The following is an 18,033-nucleotide window of genomic DNA, read 5'->3' as shown; positions in this document are numbered from 1 at the left end:
CCCAGACAGACCATACGGCACAGAGTGAATGACTGCCCGACGTATTCCTATAGTGGCAACTTCAGTGACTTTGTGGAAGCAGGTCCAGCTGTAATAGACTTTATTAACAACTTGAAAGTCAAACTGTAAATAATGTAAATATGGGTTGTTTTTTTTTTCCTGGCTAATATTGATATGTACAGCCAAACGCTAAATAAATAAATACGGAAAGGTTATTATCATGCAAATTTATAGCGAGAAAGTTATCATTTCTCTACTGGCGCTTGAAGTATGTTTTCATCATATGTATAGTACGGTTAAGTTAGGATAGGTGACGCTATTTGAATAAGGAAACAAACGTTTGCCACAAAATGCGATCGATCATCTTTGGTACGGTATAGTTTTCTCACTATGTGCATTTGCGAGCTCTCTCGTCGACATTCGAAAGCGATGTTGGAGTCGATTAGTAATACCCAACGACTGCTATTCTCTAAAGAAAATTCGAAATGAAAGAGGATAACAAGTTTTTGTAATAAATGCGTAAATAACGTGGCCGATAGCAGTTGTTAACTCGTTTAAAATAACGGCTGAAGTAAACGATCTCTTTATTTTAATGTTATTGGTACCGGTACTGAAATTAAGTAAGAATGTGACACACCTCAAGATATGGCAGAATACATCACTGATTTCAGAGGATAGTTCATATTTTCTCGCGTCTAGTTAAATTTCGGAAAAGCTATTCAGATGTCAATTTTAGGGGGGATAAATCATTTCTCTACAAGCGTTTAATATGTTATCATGACACATATACGGTTAAGTTAGGTGACGCCATTTGAAGAAGAAAACTCTGGAGTGATACAGTATTTCTCTGAATCCAAGACGACGTTTTTTTACTCGGAATCTAATGCGAAAAATCAAGGGTCGTCTTGCATTCGCGGCCTAACAGTAATGAACACCACTGGCAACTCGCGCGGTGACCACGCTGCTTCTTTTCAGTCCCGCACGCGCACGCACACACAAAATTTGTTGACAATAAGCGCCCGACTCTTTATTATACATCGCTAGCCGTGACAACCGGTTGTACAGTGCCTGTGTGTAACGTCATTGGATGACATTCTATTAGCCTCTACAAAAACGTTTTTCAAATCTGCAGAATGACATCGAAACATGCGAGCCTTCGAATTCTTAAAAAGGCCACGGCTACTCAGTGGCAGAGTTATAACGCGTCTATTGTACCTGACTCTTAGTAATAATAAATTTTATAGACAGCAAGAATATTTTCGCGATAGATAGTCGTAAAGATACGTGGAACAGGTATTGCCAGCAAATTTTCAAAGGGTTCTCGTCGATATTAAGATGCCAATTTTAAGTTAATGGTTATTAAACACTCGGAAATGTAGAATCATTGTGCAGCCGCAAAAAAATATGGCATAGGCCTAACTAAAGCCAATATTTGGCATCAGCGTGAAGACAAAGATACAAAAAAATGCATTCGGTGGTCCGCAACACGGACACTTTAAAGACGTTGAAAATGAAATTGTGAGGTACCGATATATGCACGAAAAACGCAAGGGCGGAAAGGCCATAACGTGGCGCAATAAACTTGTTCGTTGACCTTCAACGTCCGCGATTAGGCCTATACATTGCTAGCCGCTGAAGTTGGCTGAACCCAGCAAGCGAGACGTGCGTGTAGCGGCAGCCGGTTATATCTGACGCTGAGTAAAAGTACCGTAACAGTTTTATAGACAGTAAAAATATTTTCCTGAAGGATGGCCGTATTGTAGAGATGCATGGAATAGGTATTGCCGGCAAATTTTCAAATTATGATGTCAATTTTAAGTTAACGGCCATCAAACCCGCGGAAATAAAGAATAATCGTGCAGCCGAAAAAAATACGGCATAACGAAAGCCAATGTTCAGCGTCTAAAACAGTATGAAAATGCGTACTCTACAACAAAGGCATTCATATGATTTTACAAAGCACTTTTTGAGCCTGATTTAAATATTTGAAGGAAAAAATGGGGATCATCTTGAATTCTGAGAAATACGGAACTGTAATTTTTTCAGAATGAAATTAAACATACACTTTCACGCAGTATCGCATTTCGAAAAGTAACAAAAAGTCGTAGTGTGGATATCATCCGCGGAAACGCAAGTTTCGAACAAACTGATTGCCATTTCATACTGATTTTAATGCGTATGGGGAATTTTCCGACTTTTATACAAAATCGGATATAACGACAATCCGCTATAGCGAGTAATTTTTCAGCTGTTGTGAATTCTCGCTATAATGGACATCTACTGTATTTACAAGAGAGCCGCTTGGTGAGCAAGGATGTAACAATGTCTAGCACCAAGTGTGTCCCGATGTTTTGATCGTTGGAAGACGATTGCAGCATTGACATATCAGAAGTATGCAGAATGGTTTAATCTTATTTTATAATCACAGGGGACAGGGAAAATTTTCCATAGCCAAATGAGGTTCTTAGGCATCAAACTGAAAGTTATCTGGTTGAAGTCCCAGGTTTGGTACGGTGAACTTGGTCAGCGTCGACGGAGACTCATTGGGTGTCACTGAGTAAACGGTGCATTTGATTGGCAACAATGATGGCAGTTATTTGTAGGTAATTGTATTATTGGGAATATGTTGCGGGTTGAGGTCCTTCATACTTTCATTTACGTAACAATATCAATTAAAGTCTCACTGGCATCTCACACCGATGTTTTCACATAACATTCCAAGCTACAAGGAGTTAACTAAAGTAAAAGCGAAAGATTCAACCCGCAACATATTCCCAATAATACAGTTACCTACAAATAACTGCCATCATTGTTGCCATTCAAATGCACCGTTTACTCAGTGACACCCAATGAGTCTCCGTCCACGCTGACCAAGTTCACCGTACCAAACCCGGGACTTCAACCAGATAACTTTCAGTTTGATGCCTAAGAACCTCATTTGGCTGCCCCCTGTGATTATAAAAGAAGATTAAACCACTCTGCATACTTCTGATGTCAATGCTGCAATCGTCTTCCAACGATCACAACAACGGGACGCACTTGGTGCTAGACATTGTTATATCCTTGCTCACCAAGCGGCTCTCTTGTAAATATGTATATAAACTGTAAATTCTGTATAGTTACCAAACATTGACAGTAATTTTTGTTACAAACATTGATGCCGAGCACTATACCCTTTCTCCCCTGACTGTTATAATGTAAATAATTTGTAAAAACGTTATAATTTCCTATGAGTGCGTCAATTATTCTTCGGACCACCACTGCTAGCTCTGCTAAAATTACCCAGTAATTTTACGCATTGGTGCCGACTACTTAGTCTATAAACTTATATTGTCAACTATCACCATTGTACAAGTGTTTCTCGTACTTAATTTTCCCATTGTAATGTATATTAATGTGTGCATGTTAAATACTAATCAGGTACCTGATTTTTGCCTTGAGGAGGTGATTTGACTGATGATGCCCTCAATGAAGGGCGAAACATGTCTCGAGTGGAATTAATAATAAATTCCTAAATGTAAAAATTTATATGTATTGAATAGGCGACAAAATAAACCGTTTAATAATAATAATGTTATTTGTTTTACGTCCCACTAACTACTTTTTAAGGTCTTCGGAGACGCCGAGGTGCCGGAATTTAGTCCCGCAGGAGTTCTTTTACGTGCCAGTAAATCTACCGACACGGATAAACCATTTAGCATCCTACATTCAGTATCTTCAATATGGACTAACAATGATTTTTATCACTTGCAAACATAACCTCACGCAATGAAAGCAAAAGAAAGAAAACATGATTCAAAGACGAGGAGAAATCTCTACTGGCTCCCCTGTGCAAGTACTGTACTGTATGCATTTTAGATGCCTTGTGTTTGCACATAAAGTACCTGATGCCCTTAAAACATCGCGGCTTATCAAACTTTTCTATGATGAGGGGAGAAAGTCAGTACTAGAATGATTTCTCGTCATGGCACTTCTAAGACCCATTAATGCATGCAATCACCTTGATTCTCAGTTTAAACCTTTCAAATGCCATGGAAAAACACTATTTCAGAAATGTATCCAACAAGGTGCATTTACATTATTCAAATAATGCACTTGCAAAAAACAATGGCAAACATAACTACACGCAACAAAAGGAAGAAAAACAAGATTCAAAGACAAGGAAATATTATGCTGGCTCCCCTGTGCAAGTGCTTTATCTATTGGATTACTGTACTGTTTGCATTTTCAGATGCCTTGTACTTGCATGGAAAGTGCCCGACAGATCGTGGCTTTTCGAATTTTCCTATGATGGGGGAGGGAAGTTTCCCTTTCGTGTGCACTGCATAGCAACATAGTACATTTCCCGGCTGGCAATTCTCTCCTTTAAAACCATAAGTCCATTAGGCCTCAGGATTTAAAAAAAATAAAACAAAAAATGCAATTTCAATGGCATTGACAATATTGTTTGATATGTACAAATTGATTATAGGCTATAAGCCACGCTTTTTCACCAACTGCCGGCATCACCAGTGTTCACGGATTCTACCTCTCCGCACACTGCCCGCTACGTGATATTGCGGCATTCCTTAAAACGCCGAATACAAAATAATTATGACTCCGCTCGAACTTAGCAAATATGAAGCATACTGTAGACACGCCGAAGTGGGTGAAAGTGTGCAAAGTTGCCCCTGCACGTTCTGAAAAACACGTTCTTTCATGACCTGGAGAAATTTTGAATTTAAATTACTACATAAAATACTATATTTTTTTTTCAAAATATAAGGCAGTTTCGAATTTCGAATTTCAGTAACGGGACTGACATTGTTCTTAAAATTACGAATTATACGAATTTCGAATTAAACGATTTAAATAACAAGCAAAACCATACCTCATGTTTGGAATGAGAGCTGCTTTGAATTAGGCAAGATTTTGAATTAACCGATTTCAAATTATCAAGGTTCTACTGTACATCTGAAAAAATTAAGCTAAACTAAAAGTGAACTGTAGTGAAAGATAAACACATTTTGAAATAAAATACATTATAACAGAAGTCACTACTTTCCCATTATACCTTTAATGTTCTTCAAAAAGGCTTTCAAGAATAACTAAGTATAACAACAAAATTCTTCATATGAAGAGCAGTTTATTCAATCATCATTAGCAATAATAACACATTCAACACATTTAAGTATGAAAACCTATGCGAGAATTAGCAATTTACCTGCTCCAATTCTTCGGGCTTCATGGGTGAATCGCCTGTGACACGTTTGAAGCTGTACTCGCACATTCCTAGTGGAATGGGAAACGACTGCTGCTCTTGTTGTTGTGCAGTAGCCCTGAGAATATACATTAAAACAATTAAAATCAAACAACAACAACAACAACAACAACAACTACTACTACTACTACTACTACTACTACTACTACTACTACTATTACTACTACTACTACTACTACTACTATAATACTGATGATGACGATGGGTTTTGGCGAGCATAAGGCAACATTGAGCAATAGTACATCAAATTTTAGGGCACTGTCTTCCCTCGTGTGATTTTCCATAAAGGCAACAGAGCAGGTGAAACATTAGAACATTCCAGAACAAGCTAAAACTACGAAGCAGAAGTAGATTTGAATTTAATTGGCAGAGAAAAGAGCCTAGTTTAAATTGTGTATTTCTACTGGCTCTCAGAAAAATTAGGGTTTCTTGACTGATGTGTCACTTCTTAGGGGTTGACTTATAACTTGGATCCTGAAAGTGTAGGTGCTCCATGAAGCTCCTGCTCCACTGGTGGCCTTAGCTGAAATTTAGGTAAGATGTAGTGACTTTTGGACTTCATATCATAAAGTAATTATAATTCCTTGTACAATTTTCTGGGCCTTTCACTTTCAATATTTCTTTAATTAAAATGTAAACTTAGTGGCAGTTACTTTCTAAACCATGATGCTCATCTGACGAGACGAGGTAACCTTTTAAAAACCATATACATTAGGGTGTCCCTTAAAAGGACAAAAAAAAAATTATTTTCATTTATTGAAACGCATACCCCGTTATTGTGTTTATTAGTCTATTAGTTACCTAATACAGAATTTCAACTTCCTACATTAATTTTAACCCGTGCTGACGGGGCCTAAAAGTTTTTAGAAAATAGCTGCTTAAAGGGTCTCTTAAATGTAGTTGTAGATGATCACTCAAAACAATTATTTTAGAGAAATATAAATGAAAACAGGAATTTATATAATGCTCTTCTTGTAACAAAAAAGATACAATTTTTATAGTATTCATTTGGATATTTCCTCTTCAAAGTCTCCCTTTTACAGTCTGGGTAAATTTTTCTATGTTCTTGCACACAATGTAATAAGAACTGCTTCTGTTCTTCATCTGCGGTAATCAAACCATGAAAGTCTGTCATTAGTTTAACAGCTCTTTCAGCTGTGTCATTAACTGCTTTTAAGGTAGAAACCTTCTTTTTAGCTTCCACAAATGCCACATTGTCTTTCCATGAAGATACAATTTCTTGAAGGAAACCACTGTCAAGTTTCAGTTGTGAAAATAAACCTTTACTCTTGACAGAAACAAAATCACTCAAAGAATTGCGTGCACCAACCAACCCTATGAACGACATTTTCACACCATTCATAGCAGGGACTGGCTACATAAGGAATGGCTTACTAGCATCACTCATACCTCAGCCACTTTCGTATTGTCAAAGCCAAGGATAAGACTGAGACAGATCAATGAAAGTAACAAATTTATTCTAGCCCATACCAGAAGACATAGTGCATTGTAAACACTACATCTTGCTGGCAAAGGCAAAACTACATACATACATGTAGTGCCTATAAATAAAACAAGTAACTTCTAAATTAAATACCAGATTAAACACTACTAGTCTACTACGCACCATATAGAGAGCCAGACATCTCTCCTTTTGATGGAACATATCTCTTTCCGGAATCACCAAACCTTTCTTTTTGTAAGTTTCCTACAATGTTTCCTTTAGTCTGCTCATCAACTTCATTATCAAAAATTGAAAGGATGGCTATTTCCTCTGACAAGTACCACAAGTGTTGACTGAACTTGTATAAAGCCGCATAGGAAATCAACTTGTCAACTTTCTCGTAATCTTTTAAGGTCTTTAAAAAACAAAAATCTTGATTCGGCGCTTTTATCGCCAAACTACATCCAAGCCAGGGCTTCACATAAACTGCCACAATGAATAAACGAACATCTTGACATCTTGTAAAGCTTGCTTGTCCTTAACGCTCATTTTAAACTGGGACTTCAGTAAACAGCTCTTGCCATCTATCGTGCTTGATGCATTGCACCAGGAAGTCTGATTTTTATTTTATTTTTAATGTCTACACCCAGAAAAATAATAGTCGATTTTGCCAGGTCATTGTTAAAAACGTCACCAATTCAATAATATTTGCCTCACAGAGATGATGTTGGACCAAATCAGTGCACGGTTCGATGGCACAAGGATTAATATTCTTCCAGTTGTCTCTAAACTTTTTGAACAGCGGAATATCAGGACTGCTAGTGATTTGTTGGATCTTTGATTCAAACACACTTTTAAACACCAGTTCGTAAATAGGATAGCGGCAAGGAAAGAGTAACAACTCTCTTTCTAGTTTTTGCTCTAAAAGCACACAAGCTCCGTTCAAGCGTCTTGTTGTATCACAGCACGTTATTTCTACCTTATCATCCAGGTTCCAGTCATGATGGGCATTTGACACTGCTTTCGCTTGCTCTTTACCGGAAGAGTTGTCTCACTTTGGCACAGCAAGAAGTTGTTCTTCCTCGTCATATGAAATAATAACTGGTAGGCATTCTTCTTTACAACTTCTTATGTCCAGAGCAGGTAACAATATTCCATCCCAATGAACAGTAACTACTTCGGGCAAGTTATTCTGAAAATCGGACTTATAATGGATCTCTCTCTATCTTTTCTCATTTGTGTTCGAATGTGTTAAATAGAAGATCTGTTGATCGAGTAATTGTCAGAACTAAGACCAAGTGCTTCTACTACAGACTGAATTATATAAACAGAATCTCTGATGCTTAGTTGACATCTGTCTAAAGTCACAACTAAGATGTGATAAAATCTTTTCTTCCTCTTCTTGTCGACGTAGCTACTTGTGATTTGTTCTTCTACGTCTTCATGTGTATCAAAAGTCTGTTAAGTTGCAGATTCCAATGAGCTCGCGGAAGGCATTTGCCTTAGTCTCTCTTTATCTTCTGCGAGTTTTCTCAACCCGGCCCTTTCTTCAATATCAGCCAACCTTTTGTCAACACCCGCTAGGCAACCCGGACGCCCTGGCTCTCTCTGCTTTTGCAAAAATATTCTATCTTCTTCAATTTTTATTCTTTCAAGAGCATCAGCATGTGCGATATAGAATAAATTATCTAATTCAAGTTGAAAGTTCTCTTTGCGGTGCCTATGTAATCCTGAATCTTCTTGCTATATTTTTGCACTTCTCACCAGACCTGATAAAGAACCACTAACTTCTTAACACAATTAGGCACAGCTCTGGTAGGTATTCTACCCTTTTCCCAGAATAAATTGCACTCCTGAATGACAAGATTTGCACTTTCACGAACAGTCAACTTACCCTCACGTATGTTGAAAAAATAGAACTGCGAGAACTTGACAATTAGGTGGTAATTTTGCGCCTGTTATTTACTTCACCAACCAAGGAAATGCTTTTTTATTGCTCATTAGTTCCACTGACATCTTCGAAATATAAAACAATCCGTGATAGCTACCCGATAAGCGAAAACAAAGTTACAAGAACAATGAGAGCGCGCACTCTTGTAACGCAACTTGTATGGACATGTTTGCGCGCGGGTCGGTACGGGTTGCACTGTTCCAAATAAGAAAAAAAATTGTTTTTGAGTGTTTTAGGTCCAAATGAATAAAACAATAACCTATGCATTGCAAAATTAAAACTTTGAAAAATAAGGGACACCCTAATATACGTTTGTAAAATGGGAGTAGGCCACAACAAAATGAATTGTCTATTCCACAATAGGTTTTCAGGGCCTGTTGCCCAGATTAATTTTACGAGATAAAGACATTATAAACTGACATATCATAGAATGGTGGAAAGCCTTGCACATGGATGGTAGTTTTTCTTCATTCCCCCACAATTTATTTCTTTTCTGTTTTCTAGTATTATTACGTTCCTTGTGATGCATGTAAATTTAATTTAGCTTAATTTCCTCGCTTAAGAATATTCTTCATTTTTCCTTTCCAAAATCACGTATTCATCTTCTTAAAACTCATGGGGTGTGTAGAAGTAGTACCATCTATTAAGTGTGAGAGCACACTTCAGTACCTTTCAGTTTGTTGGTGATTCCCTTTAAATTAATTTACAGTAGAACACCGTTATAGCGAGAATTCACAACAGCAAAAAATATACTTGCTATAACGGATTCTTGTTATATCCAATTTTTTGTAAAAGTAGGGAAAACCCCCACACACATTAAAATAGGATTCAACGGTAAATCAGTTTGTTCAAAACTTGTGTTTTCGTGGATAACATCCACACAACGGATTACTTGTTTGTAATTTTTCAAAATCCGATACTATGTGAAAGTGTATGTTTAATTTCATTCTGAAAAAATTATAGTACCGTATTTTCCCAAATCCAAGACGACCCCCCGCTTTTTCCTTCAAAATTTAAATCAGGCTTAAAAAGTGCTTTGTAAACTCATACGAATACCTTTCTTGTACAGTACGCATTTTTCTACTATTTTTAGACGCCGAACATTGGCTTTCGTTATGCCGGGATTTTTTGTTGGTTTTTTTGGTTTGCGGCTGTACTTTTTTTTTCTGCGGGTTTAATAACCATTACTTAAAATTCACATCATAATATCAAAGAGAACCCGCTGAAAATTTGCCAGCAATACCTGTTCCACGTATATTTACAATACGATGAGCCACAGCAAAAATATTTTTGCTGTCTATTTCTGCTGACATCTTGGAAACAACTTGGCAAACAAAATGGAATTCGATGGGGAGCTATCAATATTAATGATGCTTATGGAAGAAAAAGCAGAACTGGCTAAGTCAGCTAAGAGGATGCATCTGGATGTGCTAGGTGTAAGTGATATTCGGGAAGGCGAGATGACAAGGAAGAGATAGGAGATTATAAAGTGTACTTGATGGATGTTAGAAAGGGAAGGGCAGAGAATGGGGTAGGGCTGTTTATCAGGAATACCACTGCACGCAACATAGTTTCTGTTAAGCATGTAAATGAGCAAATGATGTGGGTAGATCTGTCAGTTGGAGGAATTAGGACGAGAAATGTCTCGGTGTATTCACCATGTGAGGATGCAGATGAGGAAGAAGTTGATAAGTTTTATGAAGCATTGAGTGATATCGTGGTCAGGGTCAACAGCAAGGATAGAATAGTGCTAACGGGCGATTTCAATGCGAGAGTTGGAAATAGAACTGAAGGATATGAAAGGGTGATTGGTAAATGTGAGGAAGATATGGAAGTTAATGCAAATGAGAAGCATTTGCTGGACTTCTGTGCTAGTATGGGTTTAGCAGTTACAAATACATTCTTCAAGCAAAAGGCTATTTACCGCTACACATGGGAGTGTAGGAGTACCACTTCCATAATAGACTATATCTTAACCAACTTCAAATTCAGGAAATCTGTTAAGAATGTACGAGTTTTCTGGGGATTTTTCATTTATACACACCACTATCTGATCTATAGTGAACTAAGAATCTCTAGGCCTAGGATAGAGAAAGTGAAATCTCTCTGCAAACGAATAAGGGTAGAAAATCGTCAGGACGAGGAAATTAGACAGAAGTACATAATTAGTGAGAAGTTTCAGACAGTAAACAGTAAGCAGGTTCAGGATATAAAAAGAGAATGGGTGGCATACAGAGATACTGTAGTAGAAATAGCAAGGGAATGTCTAGGAACAACTGTGTAAAGATGGGAAAAGGCGAACATCTTGGTGGAAAAATGAAGTGAAAGCAGCTTGTAAACGTAAAAAGAAGGCTTATCAGAAATGGTTCCAAAGTGCCGAGGCAGAAAGGAATTTGTACGTAGATGAAAGAAACAGAGCGAACCAAATAGTTGTTGAAACCAAAAAAGAAGTTGTGGGAAATTTTGGTAATAACCTGGAAAGGCTAGGTCAAGCAGCAGGGAAATCTTTCTGGACAGTAATAAAGAATCTTAGGAAGGAAGGGAAAAGGGAAATGAACAGTGTTTTGAGTAATTCAGGTAAACTCGTAATAGATCCCAGGGAATCACTGGAGAGGTGAAAGGAATATTTTGAACATCTTCTCAACGTAAAAGGAAATCATCCTGGTGGTATTGTGAACAGCCAAGCTCATGGGGAGGAGGAAAATGATACTGGTGAAATTACATTTGAGAAAGTGGAAAGGATGGTAAATAAAATCCGTTGTCATAAAGCAACAGGAATAGATGTAATTAGACCAGAAATTGTGAAGTATAATGGGGAGACAGGGATAAAATGGCTTCATAGAGTACTAAGATTAGCATGGAGTGTTCGTTAGGTACCTTCAGGTTGGACAAAAGCAGTAACTGCACCTATCTATAAGCAAGGGAACAGGAAGGAAATTTTTTTTCTTTTTGTTATATGCTTTACGTCGCACCGACACAGACATGTCTTGTGGCGACGATGGGATAGGAAAGGCCTAGGAAGTGGAAGGAAGCGGCCGTGGCCTTAATTAAGGTACAGCCCCAGCATTTTCCTGGTGTGAAAATGGAAAACCACGGAAAACCATCTTCAGGGCTGCCGACAGTGGGGCTCAAACCCAGTGTGCTTACTCTGGTATTTGCCAGTGGTGTTCAATACTGTTAGGCCACGAATGCATGACAACCCTTTATTTTTCATATGAGATACTGAGAAAAAAACGGCGTCTTGGATTCGGAGAAATACAGTATCAATTCACAGGCTTCTGTGACAAATATTTCAGTTTTCTTCTTCAAATGGTGTCACCTAACCTAACCGTATGTGTATCATGAAAACATATTTCAAATGCACGTAGAGTAATGATAACATCCTCATTAAAAATTTACATGAGAATAGCCTTTCTGAAATTTTGCTAGTCGCGAGAAAATATAAACTATCCTCTCAAATCAGTGATATACTCTGCCATATCTTGAGGTGTATCACATTCTTACTTAATTTCAATATATAACATTAAAATTAAGAGATTGTTTACTTCAGCCTTTATATTTAACGAGTTGACAACTGCTCTTGGCCACGATATTTATGCATTTATTACGAAATGTGTTATCGTCTTTCATTTCAAATTATCTTTAGAGAACAGTCAACGGTATTGCAAATCGACTCTAACATCGCCTTCGAATATCAACAAGAGAGCTCGCAAATGAACATAGCCGGAAAAATATATCGTACCGAACATGATCGATCACAATTTGTGGCAAACGTTTCAGTTTTCTTATTCAAACAGCGTCACCTATCCTAACTTAACTGTACTATACACATGATGAAAACATACTTCAAGCTCCAGTAGAGAAATTATCTTTTCACTATAAATTTATATGATAATAGCCTTTAACAGACGCGAGAAAACATAAACCTCTGAAATTAATGATGGACTCAGCCATATCTTGAAGTGTATTCGATTCTTACTTCATTGCAGTATTTAGCATTAAAATAAAGCGATCATTTATTCAGCCTTCATTTTTAATGAGTTAACAACTGTTATTGGACACATTTATGCATTTATTACGAATAAAAGTTCTGTTTCATTTCAAATTTTCTTTACAGAACCGCAGTCGACGGGTATTACTACCCGACTCCGACATCGCCCTCGAATGTCTATGATAGAACTCGCTAGTGGACATAGCGAGGAAACAATACTGAATGTGATTGATCGCGTGCGACATAATCGCTGAGGTAACAAACTGGTTCATCATAGCATTGACACTGACTGGAATGAGCAGTGTGCATATTTAATGGAATAATGGCAGAGGAGTATTCATGGCTGTCTTGCAACCTGGTCTTCCCAGCACCGGAACTTTGGACTATTAGATAAGCACCGTAGTAACATTCATTAAAAGTGAGATTATTTACGGTTTTTCATTTGATCAAATATTTTATATGATAACATTGCTTTTAATCACTACCGACATTTTTGTAATGGCCTTTTAATCGTTACACACCTACTGACATTTTTGTAATGGCCTAAGTTGACCACAGTTAGAAAAACCACAGTCTTTCTGAGGATCCTGTAGTGAAGCACGGGTACATCAGATAGTTTTAAATAACCGCCAAGATCATCTCAATTCTAAGTTTTTTTTAAAAATGTTATGTGCATTTTTGAGACGATTGTGTTTGTTGAATCCTAACTTATGTTCATACTACACTCGTGGCAGGCGACATTTAATGGAAGAGTGTCTGAAAAAATTTGAATCTTTAACTGCCAAGTTCATCTCAAACTTCCGCGTGGTTTTGTTGTATTGTATGTTTTTTGGGGGATTGTGTTTTTGAGTCCTAACTCATGTTCGTAAAATTTTGATTCACCCTTCATGGACTACTTTGATGACTGACAATTTCTGACCTTGTAATTCACTATTTTATGTCTCTTTTACTGTTATTTAATCATAATGCTGTCACATTTTGTGTAATGTACATGTATGCATGTATACGACTATGCCTATTTCTCACATTTTGGCTGAAGATGCTAAATAGTGTTAAAACTAGTTGCAAGTAAAAATATGTTGTAACTTAAACATTAAAACATTTATTTGTATTGAAAAGGGTCAAGTTACCTCTCTTACATTCTCAGTTCAATACGGACAAAAAATGAAATTCTTAGATTAAAAAAAAAAGGATGACGTGTCGAGAAACCCAGTAACCATGTCAAATAATTCGAAGAAACGGTGCAAACAGTTTCCTTTGGAAAGCCACCCCACGGCCATATGTAGAAGCAAGTGTTCGAATTCGTCATTTTCATGGCAAAGTTGTCGGAGACATCACTGAGAGAATTAGCTTTGATATTGTTGACCAGTTGCAGGGTTTCATGCAGGACATCACTCAATTTTTTTGCAGTTAAGTGTTGAGGATGAATCACACAGTGAATAGTGATGAACTCTGGCACTTCTTTCTTAAGGTGGGCTAGAAACAAAGCATGGAGACCTGACATGGCAGGAGCACCATCTGTTGCGCAAGCGCTCATGTTTGTTAGGGGAATATCTTTTTCCTCAAAATAATCTTGCACTACTTCAAAAATCGACGATCCCTTTGTATCAGTGATCAAAGTTCTAGCAAACAACATTTCCTCGGTAATTTCCTTTTGTTCATTGATAAACCTCATGTAAGATAATTAAATACAATTGTTTGTTATCAAACACAGTTGATTCATCAATCAGCAATGCAAATTTACTTTTTTCAATAAATTGGCAAGTCTGGATTCAACTTCCATGGCCATTTCGTCAATTCGCCTGGAACCAGTATTGTTGCACAAAGGAACCGATTGACTTATTACTAGGGCCCTCGCCTAGGATGATTTCAAATTTTTTGGTAGCCGGTGAAATGAGAGTTTGGCCAAATGTGTGAGGTTTACCACATTTAGCGTCCGACTCGTTAGCTGAATGGTCAGCGTACTGGCCTTCACAATTCAGAGGGTCCCGGGTTCAACTCCCAGCTGGGTCGGGGATTTTAACTTTCATTGGTTAATTCCAATTGCCCGGGGCTGGGTGTTTGTGCTGTTTCCAACATCCCTGCCACTCACACACCACATATAACATTACCCTCCACCACAATGACACGCAGTTACCTACTCATGGCAGATGCCACCCACCCTCATCGGAGGGTCTGCCTTACAAGGGCTGCACCCGGATAGAAATAGCCACACAAAATTATTAATTATTTACCACATTTAGCGATCAATAAAGACACCTCATAAGAAGCAAGAATACCTTTGTCAAGATCAGTTGCTCGTTTTTTAAGTAATTCACTCACACTGGTCCATTTATCAGCTTTAGTTTTGAGGTGTTGAAAATAACTTTCTTTACTCACCTTATCACTGTGTACTCTGGATAAATTACCTTTCATTCACGAAGGCTTCATGGCTTCATTACTAGTAAATGATTTATCGCACAGAAGACAATGAGGAAAGTGCACATTTTGCGGCGATGCGATAAAACTAGATTTTAAATACTCAGCTGAGTACTGATGACACTTCCTTTTTTTGAATCCATTGTGCATGAACTTCTACAATTCAAAACAAACACCCAAAAACAGAAAAGACATGCACAAAAACTGATATGAAGCATACAAAGGCTAGTTAAGACTGAAGACAAATGTAGATCAATCGCAAGTGTGTTGTGATGGCAAGAGAGGGAGGGTGTTGAGTCAGCCGCACTAAGCAACAACAGGTGGGGACTGTGGAGAGGGGTGAGTGCAGTGAACTCGCCAGCTGAGAACAGCCAGTGACTCGTGCTATATGGCAACTTCTACTGTACAGTAATATTTTAATTTTCCTCCTTTGAATACACATTGCCCCCAAATCACCCCCAACTTATTTATTGCCACCCGATAACACAAATCAGCCACCTGGGGGCGATCACCCTCAGGTTGGGAACCACTGGTTTAGCACATTTCCTTTTTATAACAGTATCTTCTTTCAGTCCCCAAAAAAACATCCTAAGCAGTTTTGTCTGTAATGGGTTATATATCCATTTAATAACATTGTAAAAATGAAAATTATACACCAACATATGCATAACTGAGAGAAAAATAGTGTCTAAATTCACCCTGTACATCAGGGTCATTTCAGATGCATGTTTTTTAAACTATTGTCTGAAGTTTCGTAGTGTATGAGATGATTTTGGATATTATAGCCTTATTTAACTTTTTATTCTACGTTCTTCCTACTTTATTGTACCTAATTCATTACACTGTGATCCACAACAAACCTTGTAGGGATATTTAAGGTGTGTCCTAAGGGTGCCCACAATATGAATAGATGGTTAAAATAGTTATAATGATAAATGTAATGTGCTGCTGATCAATCCTTATTTTGTAACAAAGTGTTTTTGGAGTAAACAGCAATATTAATAGATGTAAACTGCATAGGAATCCTACTGAAAAAACTCAGTACTTTTTTTTTTACAAAAGACACAAAGGCAAATGAAAAAAAAATTCAAAACAATGAACATACTGCTACCATGGCCTATAAATCTAAAATGATTTTCTCAGAAAATAAATATTCTTCTCTTCTTAACCCATTCGCCTCACATTTAAATACCATAGTTCACTAAGAAATCACATTTAAATACCGCTCTACGGCCATCGTCATCACATTAGAAAATCATACAAAACCTACCAGTAAATATTCCTTTCTGAAAATCTGCATGCATGATAACGAAGTAATAAACTTACCAACGCTGCTATTTTATTATGTCTACTGGGTGTGGTACACCTCAAAACATTCTTCTAAGTGAAGAGCTACACCACACTTTTTGCACTACCAGCAACTTTCGCTTCTTTTACCCCGATGTAGCACACAACACACTTTTTTATGACTTTTGATTTCTTCTCTGTAGAGGGAATACGCATGGGAAAGTGGGCCCATGATTTAGCTTGCAATCTGGTTGGGGTGGTGCTCGCTGAAGGCCGATCTCGAACCGAGTACTCCGGTAACTGAACAGTCTCTAGTAGCTGCTGTGCAATGCTAGTTCAGAAGTCCGTGTAGTTCGTCTTTCTGCTAGCAGCGATCTTGTGATACACAGTGAAGGAATTGAAAATGCACATATCTAGGAGGTAAAGAGAACATTTTCCTATACCCTTTTACTGTGCATCGCATGACGGGAAACAGAGCTGTAACCTGATCCTGAAGGTCAACACCACCCATCCCCTTCTGGCATTAAAGGCCACACTTGGGCTTTATCACTCTTCCCTCGGGGTTTGTCCTCTCTTTCGTCTGAGTTTGCCTGTCCCTGTCATGTCGGCTGATTTGTGTTTAGTGGCGAAAAAGGAAACATCCTTGTTATCTTTCCACTTCACACACAACATACTGTTGGCAGCCCACGTCTCATACTCTCCACGTTTTAGTTTCGTCTTACTGATATCGCGAGGCATGTTTTTTGGTTCTGTCTAACAGTTCCAATTACATTCATCTGCTTGTCGTGTAACCTTTTGAATAAATCTGGGGAAGAATACCAGTTATCTAAAAACAATGTATGTCCTCAGCCTAACAAGGGTTCGCACATGTTGAGAACAACATTTGTACTTGCTGGCAGACTTGGATCCGTTACATCATCACCTACATAAATTTTGAAAGACAGACAGTAGCCAGAACTTGATTCACAAATTTTGTAAATTTTTATTCCAAACCTAGAACATTTAGACCTATTATACTGGACATATGAAAGGCGGCCTCTGAATTTCATTAGACTTTCATCTAGAATGTGAATGTAAATATAATTCTGAAAATTTGGAGCAGAAATGTTGTATTATAGGCTTAATCTTTCTTAGTTTGTCACTACTATCGACTTGTTCATCGTCAACAAAATGTAAAAATCGTGAAATTATAATAAATCTTCCCTTGCTCATGGTTTCACGAAAAATAGGAGTGTTTATACACCTGTTTTTACTCCAGTATAATTGTGTTCTTGACTTTCGCACTTGTGACATTAGTATAACTAACGCAAAATATGCCCTAATTTCGTCGGGTGTAGTCTCAAACCATTTGTCATCGTCATTCAACTGTTTTCTGGCAGGATTGCTCAACTGTTTTGCCGCATATCAATTTGTCTCGACAGATATTTTGTCAAACAAAGGGTCCATGTATTCACAAAAAACTGGGAGTTCAGATAGTGGCTGTGTATCAAACTTTTTCAATAAGTTTTCACTAACCCCACTGTATTCACTAAACTTATGTACAACAGGTTTATTGTCACTTTTTGTCCAGATCCAGTCAGTCAAGTTAGTCTGTGCAGAGGTACGAGCTCATTTCGAAAGACTCGGCACACCGTCGTTATTTGCATCACTTTCTGTGTCATCAGAACTATTATACACATCGC

The 18,033-nt window shown here is 37.7% G+C and overlaps 1 protein-coding gene across 2 annotated transcripts in view; it reads right to left on the bottom strand.

The window, feature by feature from the left end:
• Nucleotides 1-18,033, bottom strand: part of LOC136858532 (proteasome adapter and scaffold protein ECM29) — a 925,266-nt gene that overhangs the window by 796,111 nt on the left and 111,122 nt on the right. For both annotated transcript variants that reach the window (XM_067138136.2, XM_067138135.2), the window contains exon 6: nt 5,204-5,318. In XM_067138136.2, the coding sequence (XP_066994237.2) occupies nt 5,204-5,318 (115 nt within the window). The remainder of the gene's footprint in view (nt 1-5,203; nt 5,319-18,033) is intronic.

The sequence above is a fragment of the Anabrus simplex genome, chromosome 1, assembly GCF_040414725.1.
Source record: "Anabrus simplex isolate iqAnaSimp1 chromosome 1, ASM4041472v1, whole genome shotgun sequence".
Taxonomy (NCBI): Eukaryota; Metazoa; Arthropoda; class Insecta; order Orthoptera; family Tettigoniidae; genus Anabrus; species Anabrus simplex.
Note: the sequence above shows the minus strand (reverse complement) of the source record. Positions and strands in the feature narration are given on the sequence as shown.